The sequence below is a fragment of the Dipodomys spectabilis genome, unplaced genomic scaffold (genome assembly GCF_019054845.1).
Source record: "Dipodomys spectabilis isolate Male_0828 unplaced genomic scaffold, ASM1905484v1 ptg000363l, whole genome shotgun sequence".
In the NCBI taxonomy this organism is placed as follows: domain Eukaryota; kingdom Metazoa; phylum Chordata; class Mammalia; order Rodentia; family Heteromyidae; genus Dipodomys; species Dipodomys spectabilis.
The window spans coordinates 6,340,722-6,367,505 of record NW_024871040.1 but is presented as its reverse complement, the minus strand read 5'-3'; the positions used below and the strand labels follow the sequence as shown (position 1 = coordinate 6,367,505).

General features: G+C 46.4%; 2 protein-coding genes across 8 annotated transcripts in view; one reads left to right on the top strand and one right to left on the bottom strand.

The window, feature by feature from the left end:
• Eif4enif1 (eukaryotic translation initiation factor 4E nuclear import factor 1) overlaps positions 1-6,561 on the bottom strand; it is a 61,906-nt gene extending 55,345 nt beyond the window's left edge. For 2 of the 4 annotated variants that reach the window (XM_042666290.1, XM_042666292.1), the window contains exons 1-2: positions 6,375-6,480; positions 5,320-5,450 (exon numbers count right to left, since the gene is read on the bottom strand). In XM_042666290.1, the coding sequence (XP_042522224.1) occupies positions 5,320-5,421 (102 nt within the window). In that variant the 5' untranslated portion in view covers positions 5,422-5,450; positions 6,375-6,480. Of the gene's footprint in view, positions 1-5,319; positions 5,454-6,374; positions 6,481-6,541 lie in introns of those variants that run through there. The other 2 variants (XM_042666291.1, XM_042666293.1) reach the window with 2 other exon arrangements.
• Positions 6,562-14,493: 7,932 nt separating this feature from the next.
• Sfi1 (SFI1 centrin binding protein) overlaps positions 14,494-26,784 on the top strand; it is a 63,065-nt gene continuing 50,774 nt past the window's right edge. For 3 of the 4 annotated variants that reach the window (XM_042666237.1, XM_042666236.1, XM_042666235.1), the window contains exons 1-4: positions 14,494-14,639; positions 19,146-19,254; positions 21,012-21,176; positions 24,749-24,820. In XM_042666237.1, coding sequence (XP_042522171.1) covers positions 19,232-19,254; positions 21,012-21,176; positions 24,749-24,820 — 260 coding nt within the window. In that variant the 5' untranslated portion in view covers positions 14,494-14,639; positions 19,146-19,231. The remainder of the gene's footprint in view (positions 14,640-19,145; positions 19,255-21,011; positions 21,177-24,748; positions 24,821-26,784) is intronic. The other variant, XM_042666238.1, reaches the window with a different exon arrangement.

The window sequence follows — 26,784 nt, the reverse complement described above, 5'->3', positions numbered from 1 at the left end:
CCTCAAGGCTAGCACCCTACCACTTGAGCCACAGCTTCATTTCCAACTCTTCGGTTAGCTTGTTGAAAATAAAAGTCTCACAGACTTTCTTGCACAGTCTGGCTTCAAAAGGTGATCCTCAGATCTCAACCTCTTGAGTAGCTAGAATTACAGGTGTGAGCCACCAGCACCTAGCTTCCTAGGTTTTTTAAGGCACATATATGACAAAATCCTGAGGTTGGACTGTCCAAAATGGGCTACAACCAGCCATAATAGTATATGTTTGTCATCTCAGCCTTCAGGAAGCTGAGGCAGGAAGACTGTTAGAGGCCAGTCTGGGCAATATAGCAATACTTTGCCTAAAACGGACAATATTAAGCTTTTTTTTTTTTTTTGGTACAATGTCTCCAAAGCTGCTTAGGCTGACCCTGAACTCAGGATCCTCCCATATCTGGGCTAATTTTAAGCTTTTTAAAAATATTAACTGGGCTGGGAAGGTGGCTCAATGGTAGAGTACCTACCTCGCATGCATGAGGCCCTGGGTCCGATTCCTCAGTACCACATAAGCAAAAAAAGCCAGAAATGTGCTGTGGCTCAAGTGGTAGAGTGCTAGCCTTGAGCTGAAGAGCTCAGGGACAGCACTTAGATCGAGTTCATGCCCTACAACTGACCAAAAATAAATACATAAATAAATAATATTAATTTACGGGCTGAGAGAATGTGGCTTAGTGATAGAGGGCTTGCCCTGCATGCACAAAGCCCTGGGTTCAATTATTCAGTACAATATAAATGGAAAAAGCCAGATGTGGCACTATGGCTAAAGTGGCAGAGTTCTAGCCTTGAGCAAAAGCAGCTCAGGGAAGGGCTGGGAAGGTGGCTCAGTGGTAGAGCACTTGCCTTGCATGTATGAGGCCCTGGGTTCAATTCCTCAGCACCACATAAGCAAAAAGAAAAAAAGTCGGAAGTGGCGGTGTGGCTCAAGTAGTAGAGTGCTAGCCTTGAGCTGAAGAGCTGAGGGACTGCGCCCAGGCCCAGAGTTCAGGCCCCATGACCGGACTCCCAAAAAAAAAAAAAAGAAGCTCAGGGACAGTGCTAAGGGCCCTGAGTTTAAGCCCCAGGACTGGCTAAAAAATAATAATAATAATAATAATTAATTTACAGCCAGATGCCAGTGACTCACAACTATAATCCTAGCTACTCAGGAGACTGAGATCACAGTTCAAAGCCAGCCTAGGCAGGAAAGTTTGTGAGACTCATCTCCAATAAACCACTCAGAAAACCAGAAGTGGTGCTGTGGCTCAAGTGGTAGAGCACTAGCCTTGAACTGAAGAGCTCAGGGACAGCGCCAGGCCCAGAGTTCAAGCCCTATGACTGACATAAAAAATATATACACATATATGTGGATATATACATATATTAATTTACTATTATAAAACTGTACAAAGAGGTTATAATTTCTTTTTTTTTTTTTTATTTTTGGGTCCGGTCGTGGGGCCTGAACTCTGGGCCTGGGCGCTATCCCTCAGCTCTTCAGCTCAAGGCTAGCGCTCTACCACTTGAGCCACAACGCCACTTCCGGCTTTTTTTCTTTTTGCTTATGTGGTGCTGAGGAATCGAACCCAGGGCCTCATGCATGCAAGGCAAGCACTCTACCACTGAGCCACCTTCCCAGCCCAGAGGTTATAATTTCTTATGTCAGGTTATGAGTACAATGTTTTTTGATCAATGTTACCTCTTCTATCGTTCTCCACTATTTCCCCCCATCCCTACCCTCAAGTTACACAATTCAATTTTTACTTAGTGTACATTGAGTGACTACATTTGCTCATGCTTCATCCCTCCATTTGTGTCTCCCATTTTTGCCCTCCTCACCAAAACATGTTTCCACTTCCTGGTATTCATTTTGATAAACAGTACATTAGTTGTTCAGAGGAGTTATACCTTTGTATACCATCTTTTAGTCAAATGAATAGATAACTAAAGCAAAGGTCATGAGACACTTATCTCCAATCAACCACCAGAAAGAGATGGAAGTGGAGCTGTGGTTCAAGTGGTAGAGCAAAACAGAGCTCAGGGACAGTGCCCAAACCCTGAGTTCAAACCCCAGGACTGACCAAAAAAAAAAAAATCCATTTTTTTTTTTCCATTAAATAAGAATTTGCCGCCAGGCGCCAGTGGCTCATGCCTATAATCCTAGCTACTCAAGAGGCTGAGATCTGAGGATCGCTGGTCAAAGCCAGCCAGGAGAAGGAAAGTCCGTGAAACTCTTATCTCCACTAAACCACCAGAAAACTGGAAGTGGTGCTGTAGCTCAAGTGGTAGAGTGCTTCCCTTGAGCTGAAGGACAGCTCCCAGGCCCAGAGTTCAAGCCCCACGACCGACCGGAAAAAAAAAAAAAAAAAAAGAATTTGCCTTTCAACATTTTTAGGTAATGACTTGAGATGTGAAGCATACTCCATTCAGCACTCATGGATTTGAGAGCATACCTATTTGCTAAGACTAAATCTGAAAACAGATCTAAAAAGCTATCAATTCAATCTGTTATGCCAAAACAGACTATACTAAGACACACATCAATCAAGAACCTGAAAACCTCCTCTCCAAGCTTTTTGTTGTTTTAGTTGTGGGGTTTTTTTTTTTTTGGGGGGGGGGGGGGTCATGGAGCTTAAACTCAGGGCCTGGGCACTGTCCCTAGCTCTGTTGTTCAAGGCTAGCACTCTACCACTTTGAGCCACAGCTACACTTCTGATTTTTGAGTGGTTAATTGGAGGTAAGAGTCTCCCAGGGACTTTTTTCCCTGGGCTGATTTGAACTGCAATCCTCAGATCTCAGCCTCCTGAGCAGCTAGGATTATAGGCATAAGCCACCGGTGCCCAGCTTAGGTTTTGTTTTAAATGTTGAAAATAAGTATCTGACAGCATCTATCACTTTTATCAAGTAGGTAAAAGTGTAGTACACACTGATTAGAGCTCAGCTTTACTCAACATCCTGGGAAGCCATGTCAAGGGGGACATTAAGGAATACAGACAAAGGCCTAACCAGACTGTAAGCTCTTGCATCAAAAGTCCCAACTGCTTTGTACTTAAGCATATACTTTTTTCACTGGTTCTAATACTGGGGCTTGAACTCAGGGACTCACCCTCTTGGCTGGTGCTAAACTCTTTGAGCTATACCTCCAAGTTCTCATTTTTGCTGGTTAATTGGAAATAAATGTCTCATGGATTTGTCTGCCTGGGCTGGCTTGGAATTGTGATTCTCAGCCTCCCGAGTACCTAGCATTATAGATATGAGCTACTGGTACCTGGCAAATACATACTTTTCTTTTGCACTCTAAGCTAGAAATGAATTTATAGGTGAGTCCTGTTTACCTGTTCAAAAACATTCAGTAGGGTTGGGAATGTGGCTCAATGATAGAGTGCTTACCTTACATGCATGAAGCCCTCAGTTTGATTCCTCAGTACCACAGAAAAAGCCAGAAGTGGTTCAGTGGCTCAAGTGGTAGAGCATTAGCCTTGAGCAAAAGAAGTTCAGGGACAGTGACCAGGCCCTGAGTTCAAGCCCCATGATTGGTAAAACAACAACAAAAGCATTCAGTAGCCAACCAGACATTGATGCACTAAAATTCATAAATATATGACTTGGAAGTGATTCCTCAGCCACTCCCATCCATAGCAGGTATCAAGCTGATCAGTATAAAAATCACTCTAAGCCAGGTGCCAGTGGCTCACACCTGTAATCCTAGCTACTCAGGAGGCTGAGATCTGAGGATCACAGTTCAAAGCCAGCCCCGGCAGGAAACTCTGTGAGACTTTAATCTCCAATAAACCACCAGAATACCAGAAGTGGTACTGTGGCTCAAGTAGTGGAGCGCTCACCTTGAGCTGAATAGCACAGGGACAGCGTCCAGGCGCAGAGTTCAAGCCCCACGACCCACAAAAAAAAAATAAAAATCATTGTAAATTTTTTTGTTTTGTTTTTGTGGGTGGGGCTTGAACTCTGGGCCTGGATGTTGTCCCTGTGCTGTTCAGCTCAAGGTGAGCGCTCTACTGCTTGAGCCACAGCACCACTTCTGGTATTCTGGTGGTTTATTGGAGATTAGAATCTCACAGTTTCCTTCCTGGCCTGGTTTTGAACTGTGATCCTCAGATCTCAGCCTTCTGAGTAGCTAGGATTGCAGGCATGAGGCACTGGCACCCAGTTCACTCTAAGTTCTTTAGTTAAGGAACGATGAAAGCCAGGTGCCAGTGGCTCATGTCTATAATCCTAGCTACGCAAGCTGGGATCTGAGGATCTAGGTTCCAAACCAGCCTGGCAATAAAGTCTGTGAGTCGGCTAGGAATGTGACTTAGTGGTAAAGTGCTTGCCTAGCACGCATGAAGCCCTGGGTTCCACTCCTCAGAAAAAGCCTGAAGTGGTACTGTGGCTCAAGTGATAAGAGTGCTGGCCATGAGCAAAAAGCAGTCCAGGGACTCAGCTAAGTGCCAGTCTCTGAATTCAAGCCTCAAGACTGGCAAAAAAAAAAAAAGTCCCTGAGACTCTTATCTCCAAGTAACCATCAAAAAACTAAAAGTGGGGCTGTGCTTCAAAGTGGTAGAGGGCTTCTTTTGAGCAAAAAAGTTCAGGGATAGCACCCAAGCCCTGAGTTTAAGTTCCACGAACAAAAAAAAAAGCCAGGCATCAGTGGCTCATTCCTGTAACCCTAGCTACTCAGGAGGCTGAGATCTGAGGATCATGGTTCAGAGCCAGCCTGGGCGTGAAAGTCCATGGGACTCATCTCCAATAAACGACTCAGAAAACCAGAAGTGGCACTGTGGCTCAAGTGGTAGAGTGCTAGCCTTAGAGCTGAAGAGCTGAGCAACAGCACCCAGGCCCCACGACTGACAAAAAGAAAAGAAAAAAAAAAAAAAGCAACTATGATTGAATCACTTGAGAGTGAGTCTATGCCCAATTTATAAGGAAGAAAAACACCAAAATTAAAAAAATCCAGTTATCCCAGCCAGATTACTCCTATAGAAACATGAATAGAGAGAACAGGGATTCTGAAGCATCCCACAGCTTGACTTCTCACCTCACCCTACATATAGCACGTTAAGTCAATAGCACCCTAATTCCACAGCTGTTTCAGAACCTGGGTACTAATATACATTGATCCACAAATCTATACAGGGTATGGGACAGTACTCAACCTAAAAGCTGCTAAGCAGCAAACTCTTGGTATTTACACACTCAGAAAATGGTTCAGTGCATGGTATTACTAATCTATATTTTGAGTCAGACCAACACAATGTTACTAACTCCCAGTCGATAAAGAAACATTAATTCATTAGTAACAAAACCTACTTTTGTATAGCGATGGGGGGATCTGGAGGTCGGCAGCTTCTTCAGGTCAAGGAAAGCATCTCCATTTTCTGTTTCACTGACACTCACACTTCTCCTATCCATGGCTTCTTAGTCTACAATTTTTTTTGCACCTGGAAGATAAATCAATACAAAATTATTACAGAAAACAGGAAGTTTTCATGGGTCTTGATTGCTTTAAGAAATAAATTTTTTTGTTTTTAATTTGAAACAAACTAACCACCCTCCATCCCATCTGAACCAGAATCAAACTGCAGACATAATCACTGAGACTTGGTAATCTCTCCTAGTAAAATGTACTAACCATCCACAGGGGAGGGAAAGCAGAAGTGGAAGGAACCCAACCTTTTAGCCAACTTTAATACAAAGAGCAGCCAAAACAGACGCTGAGACCTATGGTTGCCGATCAGATAGCGACAGAGATAGTTTCCCCAACAGTGTGGACAAGTAAGAGGACTGGGAAGAGCTGCGGATCCGGGAAGCCGGGTTGTCGTAGTAAAGTGCCTGTCATTTGTCAATGGAAGGCTCCAGCTGCCCCTTGTTAGCCGACGATCTGGAGCTGAGGACGGGACCCGAGCTCCCGGAGCCCAGCCGGCTTACACCTGTGGCCGTGTCAGGGCTGTCTGTGGCAAGGAAAGGGTAAGCAGTGGCTCCAGCTCCGAAAGTCAGCTTCCCCAGACCAACCCCCGGCCCCTCGCGCAGGCCTTGGATGAGCGGCCTCCTTTGGAGGAAGGGCGGGGACCGTACTCACGGAAGGGAGGCGGGCCGGAGGGAGCACCAAGGCCGGATCGCCCAGCTCGAGTGCTTCGAGCTGGAGCTGGCGCAGGCCCGCCGCCCGTCTGTCTCGGCGGCTTAGGCCCCGCCAGCCTGCCCGCCGCCCGCCCCGTGAGCCTCGCGCCCTGGCCCACCCCCCGCGCGCGCCCCGGTTCCCGAGCTCTCGCACGCGACCCCGGAGCGACGCACTCGGGCTCCTGCTCCTCCACCCCTTGCCCCCTTCTAGGTCCAGCGCCCCGGACCCAGCCGCCTGGGAGCCTTACTCGGTGCTCCTGCCGCTGGGCGGCCCTGCGTCTCGGCCGCCGTTCCCCTCCCCGCTGCCCGCGCGGGTCTCAGCGCTGCTCCCGGCGGCCTTCGCTCTCGGGGCAGCCCCCCCCCCTCCCACCCCACACACACGCGCGCGCGCACACGCACACGCACACACACACACCCGCTTGAACTGTCTCTCTTCAGCCGCCGTAACCACAGCCCGGCCCTCGACCCCGCCTCTCCTGCCCCTCCCCCTTAATAACTCCCAGCACGCACCGGGGCGCAGCGCGGCCTTTGCCTCCGCGCGCCCGGGTGTGGGGTGGCTGCGGCGATGCCGGGCGGAAGAGAAAAACATCGCGGCCTCCTTGTGGGCGGACTCGGCGGTGGAGAGGCAGAGGCGGGAGGGACAAGGTGGCTGCGGGGAGGAGGTAGCCGTGGGGACGTCGGAAGCCCGAGCCCCGGCGCACAGGCGATCGCCATAGACAGCCACTCGGAGGCGCTCGCGTTCCCACGCACAATGAAGGGGGCGGAGCTGTGCAGCGCCTGGGCCCCGAGCTCCGCGCCACGCGGGGGTGCCCGGGAGGCCGCGGCCCCGTTGAGTCTTGTCTTTGCGCCCTAGAGGCCCGGCCACTGTCCGGGCTTCCCTGTGGGGATCGGAGTTAGAGGAATTCAGCTGTGTTTAGTCTTAATTAGTGGTATGATCTGATCTTCGCTATTCTTTCTGGAAAGGCCTGTAGGTTCTTGTGAGTAGATTAGTAGAGGTTGGTGCATTAATAAACATTACCTGCAGAGGTTCGTGCATTAATAAAGGATACGCTTTGCGCAGATAAAGGCGACCGGCAGATCCATTAAAGCGCCTTTTCTCCCTCACATAGTCTGAATCTTTACCCTGGCATGCACTGGAAGGGGAAGTACAAATTTTTTGGGGGGTGAAATGAGATGGCGACTGTCGAGCGTTTACCCTGCGTGCTGAGACAAGCCGGCGAAGGAGGGAGGGGAGGGGAGGGTTACAAAAAACAAACCAACTGGAGAATTGCAGTGGGTTGCACGTGAACATCTCCTGTAGCACACAGGGGGTCTCTCCAAAACAGCTGTGGAATGACTGGGGCGAGGGGAGGTTAAACAACAACGAAATCAGTCCTTGGTAATGCTCGTAGTCAAGACTTTGAGATTGGATGGCTACATTGTATAAAGAGAATCCATTGAAATGTTGTCTTTAAAAAGATCTACTCAGAAGCCGAGCGCCGGTGGCTCACTTCTGTAATCCTAGTTACTCCGGAGGCTGAGATAGGAGGATCATGGTTCAAAGCAGCTACGGCAGGAAAGTCTTTATCTCCAATAAACTACCAGAAAAACGGAAGTGGCCCTGTGGCTCAAGTGAGGGTCGTGTACTCACCTTGAGTTGGAGAGCTGAAGGTCAGCGCCCAGGCCCAGAGTTCAAGCACCATGACCAAACCTAGCATGCATGAAGCCCTGGGTTCGATTCCTCCGTACCACATACACAGAAAAACCAGAAGTGGTGCTGTGGTTTAGGTGGTAGAGTGCTAGCCTTGAGCAAAAGGAGTAGAACTTAGGGACTAGCACCCAGACCCAGAGTTCAAGCTCCAGGACTGGCCAAAAAAGCCTTATATAAACACAGTTGTCAGTTTCTTTGGGGGGGGGGGAGGAATATTTAAAGACTATTTTGAGAGACCTTGTAGGTGATGAAAGCAAATAGTTGTTATTTTAAAAACAAGTTTCCTGAGCCGGGCGCTGGTGGCTCTCGCCTGTAATCCTAGCTACTCAGGAGGCTGAGATCTGAGGATCGCGGTTCAAAGCCAGCCTGGGCAGGAGAGACCATGAGACTCCTATCTCCAATAAACCAGCCAGAAAACTGGAAGTGACGCTGTAGCTCAAGTGGTAGAGCGCTCGCCTTGAGCTGAAGAGCTGAGGGACAGCGCCCAGGCCCAGAGTTCAAGCCCCACGACCGACAAAAAAAAAACAAGTTTCCTGGGTTAGGTATGGAACTTTATAGTAAAGCACCTTGCCTAGGAGTCTGGAAGCTCTAGGTTTGATCCTAGGCACTGCACACACACACACACACACACACAAACAAGCTTTCTTTAGAATTTTGAGCTCTTCCCAAAGATTGAGAGGAATAGCTCAAATCTCCTTGCCATTATACAGTTTAGGAGAAAATATGTGTTGTTTTGTCTGTGGTGCTAGGGATTGAACCTTGGGCCTTAAGCATACTAGGTCAAGGCTATACTACTCAGCCAAGTACTTAGCCCACAGAGGGCTGCTTTTGAAGCTAGTAAGTCCTGGCTCTGCTACTTAGTCTGAAATCTGACCCAGGTATTTCATCATTCCAGACATCACCTCATTTGTCAGAAAGGGATACCAGAATCTACTTTTCAGGTTTGTAGAAGGAATAACAAAAAACACTAAAAATTTTGGGCACTATGGATTTTGCTGAATCATAGAGCATGTGTTCAGTATTTACAAGGGCCTACCTTTAAATCTCCTGTACTACCACCCCTAAAACTTCTGATCTGGTTTTCTCTTGCTGTGTAACAAGCCACCCCAAAACTCAGATACTTAACCCAGTACTTATTTTGCTTTCAAACTTGCAAATTAGGCTGAGAAAGGTGGTCTCTGCTGCATTTAGCATCAGCTGGGGCAGCTCAAAGGTTCACTTCTACATTTGGTAGTTGAAGGTGGCTGTCAGCTGGAACCACTGGAGCTTTGGCTAGAATGCTTATACATGGCTGAACATTGGCAGATAATAGTTGCTGCATTGCCTTCACTCAGAGTGAGTCCTGTCATATGACACATTCTGTTCCTTAGAAACAACTCCAGAAAGCTGGCATATACTCAAAGAAAAATGATTTAGATGATCCTTTTATATGGGAGAAATGTCAAAGAACTTGGGAGTCTGCTTTAAAACTAACATAAGCCATATATGATATGAAATCAGCGCTCAAGACTTTGTAAGCTATGTCAATTTTTGCCTGAAACCAATTTCCCTAGACCTCATATCTAGTTAGGTCCTTTAGATGTCTTCGAGAACCAGTCTGTGTTGGATCTTGTAAAAGGAAAAGATCATTACCTTGTACGACTAAAGGTAATTAAGGAAAGGTACACATGAACCTTCACCTTTAGCTTCCTTCAAATGAAGATGCAAAAGCTAGATGCTTGCTAATCTTTATTTTATTGTAGCTTTTACATGTTGCTCTTCTAGGCAAGAGTAGCAATTTGTACTTATATATGCCCTCTTTTGCAACTAATAATTTCCAAATGTCAGTATAGGAAACCCTTAAAATGAAAGAAAGCATGTTAGTACTTTATGAATATTTGCAGGATCTTGATTTGGAGTCAAATTGTAGATTCAAAGTTTGGCATCAAGTGACTCAAAGATTGAGGAAATTACCAGTTCAAGAATCCTAGAGAGGGGTTGGGAAGGTGGCTCAGTGGTAGAGCGCTTGCCTTGTATGCATGAGGCCCTGGGTTCGATTCCTCAGCACCACATAAGCAAAGAAGAAAAAAACTGGAAGTGGTGCTGTGGCTCAAGTGGTAGAGCGCTAGCCTTGAGCTGAAGAGCTGAGGGACGGCGCCCAGGCCCAGAGTTCAGGGCCCACGAACAGACCAAAAAAAAAAAAAAAATCCTAGAGAGGGCTGGGAATGTGGCTTAGTGGTAGAGTGCTTGCCTAGTACACATGAAGCCCTGGATTCGATTCCTCAGTACCACATAAACAGAAAAAAGCCAAACATGGTGCTGTGGCTCAAGTGATAGAGTACTAGTCTTGAGCAAAAGAAGCTCAGGGATAGTGCCTAGCCCCTGTTCAAGCCCCATGACTGGCAAAAAAAAAAATCATAGAGAAGAACATGTAAATATTACAAACAACCTAGAAATTAACCAGAACACGTATGAGCTTTTGCTCCCAGGCCTATACCTATAGCAGCCTAATCTTAGTTGGCTGTGATTACATTTTTTTTTTTTCTTTTTTTGCCGGTCCTGGGCCCTAAACTCTGGGCCTGGGCGCTGTCCCTCAGCTCTTCAGATCAAGGCTAGCACTGTACCATTTGATCCACAGCGCCACTTCTGGCTTTTTCTACTTATGTGGTGCTAAGGAATCGAACCCAGGGCCTCATGCATGCAAGGCAAGCACTCTACCACTGAGCCACCTTCCCAACCCCATGATTACATTTTTCTAAAAGGATCGTTCCAACTCAGTTTGTCTTGCTTCAAGGATAATCCCTAGTTCCAACCTACTGGGATTTGAGAAGTTTTACAGTTGTCATCTTATTTTCTCAGATTAAATACAAAAATTAGTAAGGGAGGGCTGGGAATATGGCTTAGTGGTAGAGTGCTTACCTCACCTGCATGAGGGACTGACTCCTCAGTAACACATATACTGAAAAAGGCAGAAGTGGTGCTGTGGATCATGTGGTAGAGTGTTAGCCTTGAGCCAAAAAGCTGAGGGCCAGTGCTTGGTCTCTGAGTTCAAGCCCCAGGATTGGCAAAAAAAGAAAAGAAAATTAGTAAGGGACCTCTCTGAGTACCTTGCAGAAAATTATTTTCAGGGCTTACCCTTAAATGCCACACGTGTGTGTGTGTGTGTGTGTGTGTGTGTGTGTGTGTGTGTGTGTATACATACTAGGGCTTGAATTCAGATCCTGGGTGCTGTCTCAGCATTTTCGTTCAAGGCTAGCACTCTACCACTTGAGCCACAATTCCACTTCTAGCTTTGTAGTGGTTAATTAAAGATAACAGTTTTGTAGATTTTCCAGACCAACATGGTTTTGAACCTCGATTCTTAGATCTTGGCTTCCTGAGTAGCTAGGATTAGAGGCCTGAGGGGAATACTTAGAATAGAGTCTGACACCAAGTGTTGCTGCCAGTAGTTATATATTGTTAATTTCTTTTTTCTGATAGGACTAATTCTTTTCATTATACTCATATGGCAAAACCTTTCATATCTTCCCAAATAAGTCAAAGCTGAGTCTGATAAATGCATAACAGAATAAGCCAATCAGATCAGAAAGTATGCTGATTATCATTCTAAATATCAAGTCTATATAACTTACATAAAAATATTTCTCAGGCTGGGAAGGTGGCTCAGTGGTAGAGCGCTTGCCTTGCATGCATGAGACCCTGGGTTCGATTCCTCAGCACCACATAAGCAAAAAGAAAAAAGCCAGAAGTGGCGCTGTGGCTCAAGTGGTAGAGCGCTAGCCTTGAGCTGAAGAGCTGAGGGACAGCGCCCAGGCCCAGAGTTCAGGCCCCATAACCGGACCCCCCCAAAAAAATTCTCTAAGATATAGTATTATGACTACAAAATGCATAAGGTTATTTTAAAATTACTTTCTTGGGCTGGGAAGGTGGCTCAGTGGTAGAGTGCTAGCCTTGAGCTGAAGAGCTGAGGGACAGCACCCAGGCCCAGAGTTCAAGCCCCATGACTGACAAAAAACAAACAAAAAATAAAACCAAACAACTACTTTCCTCCCACCTCCAACTTAAGTATTCCCAAAAATTTTGTCTAACGTAGACAGGGCCTATGTGCTGACCCTGAGTTTCTTTTATTCAAGGCTAGCACTCTACTACTTGAGCCATAGCTCCATTTCTGGCTTTTTGGTGGTTAATTTTAGGTAAGAGTCTTAACTGCCTAGACAGGCGTCAAACCATGATCTTCAGATCTCAGGCTCCCACGTAGCTGAGATTACAGGTATGAGCCTCATAACCTGGGAATATCTTTTTCTTTTTCTTTTTTGCCAGTCCTGGGGACTGAACTCAGGGCCTGGGCACTGTCCCTGAGCTTCTTTTTGCTCAAGACTAGCACTCTACCACTTGAGTCATGGTGCCATTTTGCCTTTTGTGTCTAGACAGTATTGAGGAATCAAACCCAGGGCTTCGTGTATGCTAGGCAAGCACTTTACCTCTACCACTAAGCCACATTCCCAGCCCCTAGGAACATCTTTTTTTGTTGTTGGTCATGGGGCTTGAACTCTGGGCCTGGACACTGTCCCTCAGCTCTTCAGCTCAAGGTGAGCACTCTACCACTTGAGCCACAGCACCACTTCCAGTTTTCTGGTGGTTTATTGGAGATAAGAATCTCACAGACTTTCCTGCCCGGGCTGGCTTTGAACCACGATCCTCAAATCTCAGCCTCCTAAGTAGCTAATATTACAGGTCTGAGCCACCATTGCCCAGCATATCTTCTTAGTTACAACATATAATGCATGTAAAATGAAAATAGTGATTGGAATCCCTAGATACCCAACAACTATTTTTCCTCCTGTTTTAAGAATTTGAATGGTGCTAGTTTCTTTTTTTTCTTTCTTTCTTTTTCCCCTGCCAGTCCTGGGGCTTATACTCAGGTTTTGGGCACTGTCCCTGAGCTTCTTTTGCTAAAGGCTAACACTCTACCACTTGACCCATAGTGCCACTTCCAGCTTTTTCTGTTTATGTAGTACTGAGGAATTGAACCCAGGGCTTCATGCATGCTAGGCAAGCACTCTACCACTAACCCATCTTCCCAGCCCCAATGATGTTAGTTTCTGCAATCCAGAAATCTTAAAAACACAGGGGAGACATAAATTAAGATATTCTTCTTGAGCTCATTCACTTTTTTTTTTTTTTCTTCTTTTTTTTTTGGTTGGTCGTGGGCCTGAACTCTGGGCCTGGGCGCTGTCCTTCAGCTCTTCAGCTCAAGGCTAGCACTTTACCACTTGAGCCACAGCGCCACTTCTGGCTTTTTCTGCTTATGTGGTGCTGAGATATCCAACTCAATGTCTCATGCATGCAAGGCAAGCATTCTACCATTGAGCCACCTTCCCAGCCCTCACCAATGTTTTTCTTACTTTCTTCTTTTTGTTGATCATGGGACTTGAACTTGGGCCTTGGGCACTGTCCCTGAGCTTTTCTGCTCAAGGCTAGTGTTCTACCACTTTGAGCCACAGCACCACTTCTGGTTAATTGGAAATAAGAGTTTCAAGGACTTTCCTGTCTGGGCTGGCTTTGAACTTGATATTTAGATCTCAGCCTCCTGAGTTGCTAGGATTACAGACTTGAGTCACCAGCGCTTGACTTTTTTTTTTTTTTGGTAGGTCATGGGGTTTGAACTCTGGGCCTGGGCACTGTCCCTGAGTCTTTCTGTGCTCAAGGCTAGTAGTGCTCTACCACTTGAACCACAAGGCCACTTCCAGCTTTTTCTGCTTATATGGTGCTGAGAAATTGAACCCAGGGCCTCATGCATGCAAGGCAAGCACTCTACCACTGAGCCACATACATTCCCATCTCCTCCCTGATCTTCTTTAGTTCAGGGCTAGCACTCTACCACTTGAGCCACAGCACCACTTCAGGTTTTTTTTTTCTGTTTATGTGTTACTAGGGAATCGAACCCAGGGCTTCAAGCATACTAGGCAAGCACTCTACACTAAGGCAAATCCCAGCTCCCATTATTATTATTATTTATTTGGTCGGTCATGGGGCCTGAACTCTGGGCCTCAGCTCTTCAGCTCAAGGCTAGTGCTCTACCATAGCACCACTTCCGGCTTTTTCTGCTTATGTGGTGCTGAGGAATCGAACCCAGGGCCTCATGCATGTAAAGTAAGCACTCTACCACTGAGCCACCTTCCCAGCCCTTATTAGTATTAATAAATATGAAAGGGCCAGCCTGACAAAATTCTAATTCTTGACCTGAGGGGGCTCCACTTCCCAGTTCCAGGTCGCTACAACCTGGTCCACGCATGGACAGACGGTACCCCAAAGGTTCTGGCTGGCACTCCACGGAAAACTGAGAGCCAGACACGGCTCACAGGAAAGACTGGAGTGGAGATGGCCTCCGTGGATCTACCGGACCGGAACCTCCACAAGCCTGTCTGGCGGGACGCACAACTCCGGGAGCCGCCTCCAGGCAGCTCAGAGAGAAGTGACTCAGGAAGCGAAAAGTCGTTCGAGTGAGTCCACAGTGACGTTTGCACCCACTGGCCTTCCGGGCCGGCTCGCAGAGCTCTGACTGTACGGGGGTAATGGGGAGGCGGGACCACATTTCCCGACTGAGGCTGCGCGAACTCCAGGATCCGGGGCGTGGCTTCTAGCTAGCGCCGCGTTACCACGGAGACGGGGGCGTGGCCGGCGTCCGGAGGCGCGCGCGAAGTGCCAGGGCGAGCCAGGCCCGCGTCAGGGCTTGGAGGAGGCTCTGGATTCTCGAGCGCTCCCCGTGATTTGTCCTCGGCGGCGTGAGCCGGACTCTGCTGCCCCCAGATACGAGGACGAGGGAGTTTGGCCACTAGTGCTGGTGAGTCCGGCCGCATTCGCAAGCTGTAGGCCCCGTGACGACTCTGGGGGGGAGCTTCCGCTTCCTCTTGTGTCACTTCCCGACCCCACGCGGATCCCGACGGACCCGGCGGGCATCTGCGTGCGAGACGAGCGCGCGCGAGGACGCGTGCGGCCCGCGCCTGCCTGGTTCCCCCGCACGCGCGGCGGGACGTCGTGTTTTTCTGCGGGTTCTCTGGGGCACGCTAGGCTCCTCAGTGTGCGCAGATGGGGATCGGGACTCCCGGTGCTTAGTGGGGCAAGGCGCCGGCGGGCCCAGGGTTCAGGGTGCTGGAACTAGCATGGTGAACGTGACTATGCCACCCCCCCCCCCCAGTAGTTAACATGTGTAGAACCAGACTTTGAGGACCAGTCCCAGCGCTTCCACTTGCTAGCTGTTGACATTTAGCAATCTTATCTATAAAATGAAGATGCCGACCACCTGATGACCTGTTGACTCTTGAAAAAGAGCTCAGCCTGCAGCCTGCCTGACAGTTACTTGGTCCTTGTTATTTTGGTTTCTCATCTCTATGTTTTAGAGTATGTGGTTATTTCCAGACCACCTGAGTGTATAATACTTGGTGGTGTCAAGCAAGGCTGCCCAGTTGAGCGTCCCCTACCCCCCCACACAAGAAATTTCTGGCAGTGGAGGTGTGGCTGTGGCTGTGTGTGTGGAGGGGGGGAGAGAGCTGAGAGAGCCTCTAAGTCTTGAATTCAGGCCCAGTACCAGCAATAAAATAAAACATTTAAAAGATATGTATATATATATATATATATACACACACATACACATAATTTCCTCAGTCTTTGGTTGGATCACTTTTTTAAAATTATTTTTTCCCCTCCAAATTAACATTGCTTTACGGGCGCTGGTGGCTCACGCCTGTAATCCTAGGTACTCAGGAGGCTGAGATCTGAGGATCGCGGTTCAAAGCCAGCCCGGGCAGGAGAGACCGTGAGACTCCTATCTCCAATAAACCACCAGAAAACCGGAAGTGGCGCTGTGGCTCAAGTGGTAGAGCGCTAGCCTTGAGCTGAAGAGCTGAGGGCCAGCGCCCAGGCCCAGAGTTCAAACCCCACAACTGGACCAAAAAAAAAAAAAAAAAAAAGCTAAGGGACTGTTCTCAGGCCTTGAATTCAAAGCCCAATTCTGGTACACACACCAAAATATGTAACATGTATAATAGAGAGTAGCCCTATGCTTGGGGGTATAACTCAGTAATAGAGTACACAGTACTTGCCTTGTTCAGAAGAAGCTTTGGTTTCAATTCCCAGCACCTACAAAACAAAACAACATAGAAAACCATGCTTCATTCTGATGTTATATATAAATTGAAAGTAAAGGCTGGGGATGTGGCTCAAGAGGGAAGGGTGCGGCTGAGAATGTGGCTTGGTGATCTGAGGATCTCAATTCAAAACCAGCCCGGGTAGGAGAGTCAGTGAGATTCTTATCTCCAATAAACCATCTGAAAACTGGAAGTGGTGCTGTGGCTCAAGTGGTAGAGCGCTAGCCTTGAGCTGAAGAGCTTAGGGACAGCGCCCAGGCCCAGAGTTCAAGCCCCACGACCAACAAAAAAAAAAAAAAAAAAGAAAAGAAAAATCACAGAGTACATTATAAATGCATTAAATACAATGCAAGAAAGATAAAATCATCCTCTTGAGGTTCTTTTGTTAGAAAATAACTTTTAGAGCCAAGTGTTCTTGACTCATACCTGTAAAATTCTAGATATTCAAGGAGGCTGAGATCTGGAGGATTATTGTTTGAAGTCAGCCTGGGCACGAAAGCTTTCTAGACTCCATCTTCAAAATAACCACAATAACAGGGCTGGAGGTTCCTCAAAAAAAAATAAACAGAGATCTTTACCACCCAGGCATATCACTCCTGGCCATCTACCCAGAATATCACGAGCCAGGATACCATACAGACATTTGCACCGGGCATGGTGGCTAACGCCTGTAATCCTAGCTACTCAGGAGGCTGAGATCTGAGGATCACGGTTCAAAGCCAGCCCGGGCAGGAAGGTCCGTGAAACTCTTTATCTCCAATAAACCACCAGAAAACTGGAAGTGGTGCTGTAGCTCAAGTGGAAGAGTGCTAGCCTTGAGCTGAAGAGCTGAGGAACAGTGCTTAGACCCAGAGTTCAGGCCCCACAACTGACCAAAAAAAAAAAAAATTTGCACATCCATGTTTATTGCTATACTATTCACAATAACCAAGTTATAGAAACAACTCAGATGCCCTACAGTAGATGAGTAGATCCAAAAAAAATATGGTCCCCATACACAATGGAAATTTACACAGTCATTAGAAACAATATTATGTCATTTTCGGGAAGTGAATAAACCTAGTGAGCCTTTTTTTTTTTTTTTTGGGTCCAGTCATGGGGCATGAACTCTGGGCCTGGGCACTGTCCCTCAGCTCTTTAGCTCAAGGCTAGCGCTCTACCACTTGAGCCACAGCGCCACTTACGGCTTTTTTCTATTTGCTTATGTGGTGCTGAGGAATCGAACCCAGGGCCTCATGCATGCAAGGCAAGCGCTCTACCACTGAGCCACCTTCCCAGCCCCATAAACCTAGAAGAAATCATGTTTAGTAAGGTAAGCCAAGCTCAGAGAAACCATTCATGCTTTCTCTCATATGCAAAAACTAGATCTAAAATACATGATGAATTATACAATATTCTAGGGATTCACACACAGACTAAAGGAGGACACTTTTACAGGAGGAACACAAAGTTGCAATGCCTCAGCACCTCTGATTGTGTGATATTTATCTGAATGAACTCCAGGAATTGGAAATGAGGGGTTGTTTGTTTGGTTGATTGATTGATTTTTTTTTTTTTTTTTTTTGGTTGGTCATGGGGCCTGAACTCTGGGCCTGGGTGCTGTCCCTCAGCTCTTCAGCTCAAGGCTAGTGCTCTACCACTGGAGCCACAGCACCACTTCTGGCTTTTTTTCTTTTTGCTTATGTGGTGCTGAGGAATCGAACCCAGGGCCATATGCATGCAAGGCAAGCGCTCTACCACTGAGCCACCTTCCCAGCCCCTGATTGGTTTTTCTTTTGGTCAGTTGTGGAGCTCGAACTCAGGGTCTAGGTGCTGTCCCTGAGCTCTTTTGCTCAAGTTGTGGTATTACTTCCAGTGGTTAATTGGGGCTTTTCTTACCTGGGCTGGCTTTGAACCAAGATCCTCAGATCTCCTGAGTAGCTAAGATTATAGTCATGAGCCACCAGTGCCCAGCTTTCCTTTCTTTTTCCTTTCCTTTCCTTTCCTTTCCCCTCCTCCCACCCTTCCTCCTACCCCTCCTTTCTTCTTTCCTTCCCCCCCCCCCATCTTGTTTTCCTTTTTCTGTCTTTGGGGAGTAAAGGGGAGCAGAAAAATGGAGGGACATAGCGGGGCACCAGTGATTCACACCTGTACTCCTAGCTACTCAGGAGGCTGAAACCTGAGGATTGCGGTTCAAAGCCAGCCCAGGCAAGAAAGTCCATGAGACTCTTCCTCCAATAAACCACCAGAAAACCAGAAGTGGAGCTGTGACTCAAAGTGGTAGAGCACTAGCTTTGAGCTGAATAGCTGAGAGACAGTACCCAGGCCCAAGGTTCAAGCCCCACAACCAACCAAAAAAAAAAAAAACAGGACATAGGGCAAACAAATGCAGCAATGGTACTCAGTATAACCTAGGTTGAAAATGAACTATAGGGCTGGGAAGGTGGCTCAGCAGTGGAGCGCTTGCCTTGCATGCATGAGGCCCTGGGATCGATTCCTCCGCACCACATAAGCAAAAAGAAAAAAGCCGGAAGGGGTGCTGTGGCTCAAGTGGTAGAGCACTAGCCTTGAGCTGAAGAGCTGAGGGACAGCGCCCAGGCCCAGAGTTCAGGCCCCACAACCGGATCCCCCTCCCCCCAGAAAAGAAAATGAACTATAGTACACTATTTTTACAATAAAAAAACGTTATTTAGAGAAAAATGAGCTGTACAACTGTGTGTGTGTGTGTGTGTGTGTGTGTGTGTGTGTGTGTGTGTGTGTAAGTAAACTGGGAGAGAATGAAAGAAAGAGTGACATTGTCCAAAAAGAAAAGTACTTGTTACCCAACTTAGGAAACAGGAACCCCTCTGTTCATCAACTTTAGAACAATAGAAAGAAAAAAGGGGAGGAGGAAAGGAGATTGGGAGTTGACAAGTAGGTATTTAGAAATGTGGCTCCAGACTTTCTTGAGTTTTTTTTTTTTTTTTTTTTGGGGGGGGGGGCATCCCGTCATGGGGCCTGAACTCTGGGCCTGGGCGCTGTCCCTCAGCTCTTCAGCTCAAGGCTAGCGCTCTACCACTTGAGCCACAGCGCCACTTCCGGCTTTTTTCTTTTTGCTTATGTGGTGCTGAGGAATCAAACCCAGGGCCTCAGGCATGCAAGGCAAGCACTCTACCACTGAGCCACCTTCCCAGCCCTCTTTCTTGACTTTTAAAATAATTAGTCTAACTTTATTTTTCTTGTAGTTAGAAGAGGAAGATTTAAAAAAAATACATTTGATCAACAATCTCAAGCTATTGGTTGAATATCTATCAAAAGAGTTAAGCAAAGGATGGAGAAGAAAGCCGACTTCAGGTTAGTAATGGGACATAACAAAATAACTGAAATTATGGCCCATATAAAGTTCTGTAAATACTTTGGGATTAAGGTCTGTGCCACTACACTTGGTGCTCTATGGTATATTTATATTTATTTTTATTTTTTTTTGGGTCCGGTTGTGGGGCCTGAACTCTGGGCCGGGGCACTGTTCCTCAGCTCTTCAGCTCAAGACTAGAGCTCTACCACTTGAGCCACAGCACTACTTCCCGCTTTTTTCTTTTTGCTTATGTGGTGCTGAGGAATCAAACCCAGGGCCTCATGCATGCAAGGAAAGCGCTTTACCACTGAGCAACCTTCCCAGCCCCTCTATGGTATATTTTAATATGGCTTCTATCCTCTTACATTTTTCTTCAGCTTTTTTTCCTCCAATACCTAGGATTGAATCCAGGGTCTTGTTCATTCTTAAGATTTTCTTCAGCATTTTTTTGTTTTCTAGTTCCTGGAATTGAACCTCGGGCCTTGTTCATAAGTGCTCTTATCATTGAGCTATATTCCCAGTGTATTTTCCTTTTATTCTGATAGTCTTACTCAGTTACCCATTCTAGCCTCTATCTTTGGAGCCTCCTGAATAGCTGGGATTACAAGTATGAGCTACTATGCCTGTTTTTTCCTTCTGCTAATTAATTATTGGATCTAGAGGCTTACTTGAGTTTGGGTTTGGTTTCTTTAGATGGTACAAGATAACTTCATAGAAACAATGAACAGACAAGACTCAGATATTAAATTCCCTGTATCAGGGAACAGAGAATTTAATTATTATTTTTTTAAAAATTTGAACCTCAGGGCTGGGAAGGTGGCTCAGTGATAGAGCGCTTGCCTTGCATGCCTGAATCCCTGGGTTCGATTCCTCAGCACCACCTAAGCAAAAAGAGAAAAAAGCCGGAAGTGGCGCTGGGGCTCAAGTGGTAGAGCGCTAGCCTTGAGCTGAAGAGCTGAGGGACAGCGCCCAGGCTCAGAGTTCAGACCCCATGATTGGACCAAAAAAAAAAAAGTTTTTTTTTTAAACCTCAGTCTTTCCAATAGGGAGCAAGAGAGAAAACTAATGTTTTAATTAGTCCTAGTCACTCTAATATACCCTCTTGCTCTGTACTTCCTGTATCCACTTTTACTGGCCGGCAGAGAGTTCTGTTTGAGATCAGGCTGCTCACTGTTTAGTAAGGCAGTCTCAATAGACTATGATGTAGTTTGTATATTAAAAATGTTGTGGAATTGGGCTGGGAAGGTGGCTCAGTGGTAGAGCTCTTGCCTTGCATGCCTGAGGCCCTGGGTTCGATTCCTCAGCACCACATAAAAAGAAAAAAAATGGAAGTGGCTCTGTGGCTCAAGTGGTAGAGCGCTAGCCTTGAGCTGAAGAGCTGAGGGATAGTGCCCAGGCCCAGAGTTCAGACCCCATGACTGGACCCAAAAAACAAAAAAATGTTGTGTGCTGGCCACTGGTGGCTCATACCTGTAGTCCTAGATACTCAGGAGGCTGAAATCTGAGGATCTCAGTTTGAAGCCAGTCCTGGCAGGAAAGTCCCTGTGAGACTCTTATCTCCAAACCACTCAAAAACCAGAAGTGGCACTGTGGCTAGAGTGCTAGCATTGAGCAAAAGAACTCAGGGATAGTGCCCATGTTCTGAGTTTGTCCCATGACTGACCAAAAAAAAAAAAAAATGTTGTTTGAATTAGTATTACATATGCTGAGATAATTTTTACTCTCACTTTTCCTTCTTAAATTTAATGTCTTTTAGGGATGGTATGGTTAGAAAACCTTTCTCTCCAAAGGTATTGTCTTCTAAGAAGTCTTCTCTCAGTTCTGGGACCCGGAGGCAGTTACCTCGACCCAGTCATCTAGCACAGTATACCACCTTGCGCACCTGGACCAAACAGGGCCGATTAAGAGAATTGCGCGTCAGGTGAGTTTATGAGTGGCTGGCCGCCTTCCTGTGAGGACTTCACTCTGTTCTTTCTTCTTGGCTCAAATGAGGGAATGATTCTTGTTTACTTAGGTCAGCTCATTGGAAAACTTGAAGCTCATTTTTCATAATGGAATGTTCAGATTAAAAAATATATTTAGCTGGGCACTGGTGACTCATGCCTGTAATCCTAGCCACACAGGGGCTGAGATCTGAGGATCACAGTTCAAAGCCAGCCTGGACAAGAAAGTCCTTGAGACTCTTATCTCCAGTTAAGCACCAGAAAACCGGAAATGGCACTGTGGCTTAAGCTATAAAGCAGTCACTTTGAGCTGAAGAGCCTAGGGACAGCTCACAGGCACAGAGTTTAAGTCCCACAACCCACCCAAAAAAAAAAAAAAAAAAAAAAAAAAAAAAAATATATATATATATATATATATATATATATATATATATATATGGGGCTGGGATATAGCTCAGTGACAAAGCACTTGCCTAGCAAGTGCAATGTCCTGGGTTCAATCCCCAGTACCAAAAAAGAAAAGACTAGATAGATAGATAGATAGATATTTAAGCCAGATATGCCAGTGGCTCATGCCTATTATCCTACCTACTCATGAGGCTGAGATCTGAGGATCGCAGTTTGAAGCCAGCCTGGGCAAAAAGTCCTGGAGAGACTCATCTCCAATAAACTTCACAAAAAAGCTTCAAGTGGCACTGTGGCTCAACTGGTAGAGTGCTAGCCTTGAGCTGAAGAACTGAGACAGCACCCAGGCCCAGAGTTCAAGTCCCACAACTGATCAAATAAAACAAAACAAATAAAAGCTCAGAGACAGTGTCCAGGACTGGCACAAAAAAAAAAAGAGAAACGTATTTAGAAATCTATAGACATTAAGTCTGTTATAAAGTGTTTTCATTATTCTTCTTTTTTTGCCAATCCAGGAGCTTGAACTCAGGGCCTAAATGCTGTCCCTGAGCTTTTTTGCTCAAGGCTAGTGCTCTACCATTTTGAGCCACAGAACCACTTCTGGTTTTCTGTCGGTTAATTGGTTTTTTGTCTTGTTTTTGGCGGGCCATGGGGCCTGAACTCTGGGCCTAGGCGATGTCCTTAAGCTCTTCTACTGAAGGCTAGGGCCATATACCACTTTTGCGACAGTGCTATTTCCAGCTTTTTCTGCTTATGTGGTGCTGAGGAATCAAACCCAGGGCCTCATGCATGCAAGGCAAGCACTCTACCACTGAACCACCTTCCCAGCCCCTCTGTCAGTTAATTGGAAATAGGAGTCTCATGAACATCCTGCCAGTACCGGCTTTAAACTTGTCTTCAGTTCGCAGCCTCTGGAGTAGCTAGGATTACAGGGATGAGCCACTGATGCCAGCTTGTTCATGTTTTTTAATTGTGCCCTATACAATTATCTGATTCTGAAGATAATGTCAGATTAAGCTACCCAAAGGGCAGTAGGAAGTCCAAGCTGAGCCCAGAGATTGATACAGCAAAGCAACTTTGTGTGTGTGTGTGTCCGCGCACACACACACACACGTGCGTGAGCTAGGCACTGTGCTAGGTACTGGGAACAATGAAAGAAACGCATCCTCACTCAGGTTTACAATGCAGAGCCAGTGGCTGTTGTGTGACAATGTTACATGTAGGTTTGAATAACACATAGAAGAGTACACAGAAGAGGAAGGTCCATGTTAAGGGATAGTTGCTATATATTTTAGCCTGGAAGAGAAATATGAAAAAATACTCTCTTGTACTTCCTTAATCTGAAGTCTCTGTTGACAAAATGTCTTTGTTGTTGTTGGTCCTGGGACTTTAACTCTGGGCTTGGACCCTGTCCCTGAGCTCTTCAACTCATGCCTAGCATTCTATCACTTGAGCCACAGTGCCACTTCTGGTTTTCTGGTGGTTAATTGGAGATAAGAGTCTCACAGACTTTCCTGCCTGGGCTGGCTTTGAACCACAATCCTCAGATCTCAGCCTCCTGAGTAGTTAGGATTACAGGTGTGAATCACCAGTGCCCAGATTATTTTAATTTTTTTTTTTGTTCCAGTCCTGGGACTTGAACTCAAGGCCTAGGCACTGTCCCTGAGCTTCTTTTGCTTAAGGCTAGCACTCTACCACTTGAGCCACAGTGTCACTTCTAGCTTTTTCTGTGTATGTGGTAGTGAGGAGTTGAATCCAGGGCTTCATGCATGCTAGGCAAGCATTCTACCACAAGCCACCTTCCCAACCCCCCCAGCTTATTTTTTTCTTTTAAGTTTGTGATTTGAACTCAGGGCCTCATCCTTGCTAGGCAAGTACTTTTTTTTTTTTTTTGTTGGTCGTGGGGCTTGAACTCTGGGCCTGGGCGCTGTCCCTCAGCTCTTCAGCTCAAGGCGAGCACTCTACCACTTGAGCTACAGCGCCACTTCCGGTTTTCTGGTGGTTAATTGAAGATAAGAGTCTCACAGACTTTCCTGCCTGGGCTGGCTTTGAACCACAATCCTCAGATCTCAGCCTCCTGAGTAGTTAGGATTACAGGTGTGAATCACCAGTGCCCAGATTATTTTAATTTTTTTTTTTGTTCCAGTCCTGGGACTTGAACTCAAGGCCTAGGCACTGTCCCTGAGCTTCTTTTGCTTAAGGCTAGCACTCTACCACTTGAGCCACAGTGTCACTTCTAGCTTTTTCTGTGTATGTGGTAGTGAGGAGTTGAATCCAGGGCTTCATGCATGCTAGGCAAGCATTCTACCACAAGCCACCTTCCCAACCCCCCCAGCTTATTTTTTTCTTTTAAGTTTGTGATTTGAACTCAGGGCCTCATCCTTGCTAGGCAAGTACTTTTTTTTTTTTTTTGTTGGTCGTGGGGCTTGAACTCTGGGCCTGGGCGCTGTCCCTCAGCTCTTCAGCTCAAGGCGAGCACTCTACCACTTGAGCTACAGCGCCACTTCCGGTTTTCTGGTGGTTTATTGGAGATAGGAGTCTCACGGTCTCTCCTGCCCGGGCTGGCTTTGAACCGCCATCCTCAGATCTCAGCCTCCTGAGTAGCTAGGATTACAGGCGTGAGCCACCAGCGCCCGGCTAGGCAAGTACTTTTTGAGTAGAGCCATACCCCCAGTGACTTAAGCTTTATAAATTTGTCCTCTTCTATGCTCTGTTTTTTTTTTGTTGTTGTTGTTTTGTTTTGATGGTGGTGGTTGTGGGGCTTGAACTCAGGGCCTAGGAGCTGTCCCAGAGCTTTTCAGCTTAAGGCTAGTGCTCTACCAGTTTAAGCCATAGTTCCACTTCTGCTTTTCTGGTGGTTACTTGGAGATTTGTGTCTCATAGACTTTCTTGCCTGGACTGTCTTGGAACTGAAATCCTCAGATCTCAGCCTCCTGACTAGCTAGGATTACAGGCATGAGCCACCAACACCTGACTTCTGTGCTCTGTGTTTGGTACAGGGTTAACTATAATATCACCTCTAGATTTATACTAGTATCTTTCTCCCTGAAACCTTAATGGTTCCCACTCCTTTCCAAAAAAATCCAAAACTTCTATGAGCTAAATCAATCAGCTTAAAATGTTTATATTATTTTCTTTTTTTCAGATGTGTGGCCAGGAAGTTTTTGTATTTGTGGATTCGAATGACTTTTGGAAGAGTATTTCCCTCTAAAGCCAGGTAATATTAGCTCAGAACATCAGATTTGACTTCTGCCTTGCTTGTTCATTAAGTTTTTGTTTAATATTAAGCCGCACAACATTTACTGTGACAGATGTTAACATTGCTCCCTGTGGATTCTTAGCTTTGGGCCAGCATGGATTGTAATCCTTCTACTTATACTTCCTGCCATAGTTGAGATGGTATGTGTGCCTTACCATGCCTGGCTTTTTCTGTTTAGGTGGGATCTCTTGAACTATTTTGCCTGTGCTGGTCTGGAACTGTAATCATCTTGATCTCAGCCTCCCCTATCTAGGATATTAAACAGACATGAGCTGCTGGCAGCCATCTAGGAAGGAATTTTTTTTGGTCGGTCATGAGGCTTGAACTGTGTCCCTGCATTCTTCAGATCAAGGCGAGTGCTCTACCGCTTGAGCTACAGCTCCACTTCCGGTTTTCTAGTGGTTTATTGGAGATAAGAGTCTCTTGGACTTTCCTGCCTGGGCTGGCTTTGAACTGAGATCCTTAGATCTCAGCCTCCTGAGTAGTTAGGATTACAGGCGTGAGCCACCTGTGCCCACCCGGCGGAATTTTTTTGTTGTTGTCAGTTGTGGGGTTTGAACTCTGGGGCCTGCGCGCTATCCCTCAGCTCTTCAGCTCAAGGTGAGCGCTCTGGCACTTGAGCCATAGCTCCACTTCTGGGTTTCTGGTGGTTAATTGGAGATGAGTCTCACAGACTTTCCTGCCCGGGCTGGCTTTGAACTGCAGTCTTCAGATCTCAGCCTCCTGAGTAGTTAGGATTATAGGCGTGAGCCACTTTTTGGCTTTTTGGTACAAGTTGTGGGGCTTTGAACAAAGAGCCTGGGCATTGTCCTTGAATTTTTGTGCTCAAGGTTAACACATTGCCACTTGTGCCACAGCTCCACTTCCAACTCTTTTGGTGTTTAATTGTAGAGAAAGAGTCTCATGGACTTTCCTACCCTGGATGATTTCAAGCCATGACCCTCAGATCTTAGCCTCTTGAGTAGGATTACAGGAATGAGCCACAAGCACCTAGTAGCTAAAAGTGTGTTTGTGTGTGTGTATTTTTTGCAGGGGGATGTTTGTGTATATATTTACTGTCCTTAGATCTCAGTCTCCAAAATAGCTAGGATTACAGGCATGGGCCACTAGCGCCCAGCAGCTAGGAGTTTTAATATGATATGTTTAGGTATATTGATCATTAAAAAAAATTTTTTTTTTTTGGGTCCGATCGTGGGGCCTGAACTCTGGGCCTGGGCACTGTCCCTCAGCTCTTCAGCTCAAGGCTAGCACTCTACCAGTTGAGCCACAGCGCCACTTCCGGCTTTGTTTTTCTTATGTGGTGCTGAGGAATTGAACCCAGGGCCTCATGCATGCAAGGCAAGCGCTCTACCACTGAGCCACCTTCCCTGTCCCTCATTTTAAAATTCTTTAGGTTGTTGGAGATAGTTATGTTTTGTCAGTTCCGTGGCTCTATTTTTAGGGATGTTTTCTTTTTAGGTCTGTTATTTTGCTTGCTCTCTCTCTTTTTTTTTTTTTTTTTGCTGGTCCTGAGTCTTGAACTCAGCCTGGGTGCTGTCCCTGAGCTCCTTTTGCTCAAGGCTAGCCCTCTGTCACTTGATACACAGGGCCACCTGTGGCGTTTTCAATGATTAATTGGAGATAAGACTCTCAGGAGCTCACACCTCCTGAGCTACTCAGGAGGCTAGGATCTGAGGACAAAGGTTCAAAGCCAGCCCTGGGAGGCAAGTCCATAAGACTTATCTCCAATGAACCATCAGAAAACTGGAAGTGGCACTGTGGCTCAAGTGATAGAGCACTTGCCTTGAGCTGAAGAGCTGAGGGACAGAGTGCCCAGGCCCAGAATTCAAGCCTCACAACAGAAAAAAAAAAAAGTCTCATGGACTTCCTCCCTGGGCTGGCTTTGAACCGTGATCTTCAGATCTCAGCCCCCAGAGTAGCTA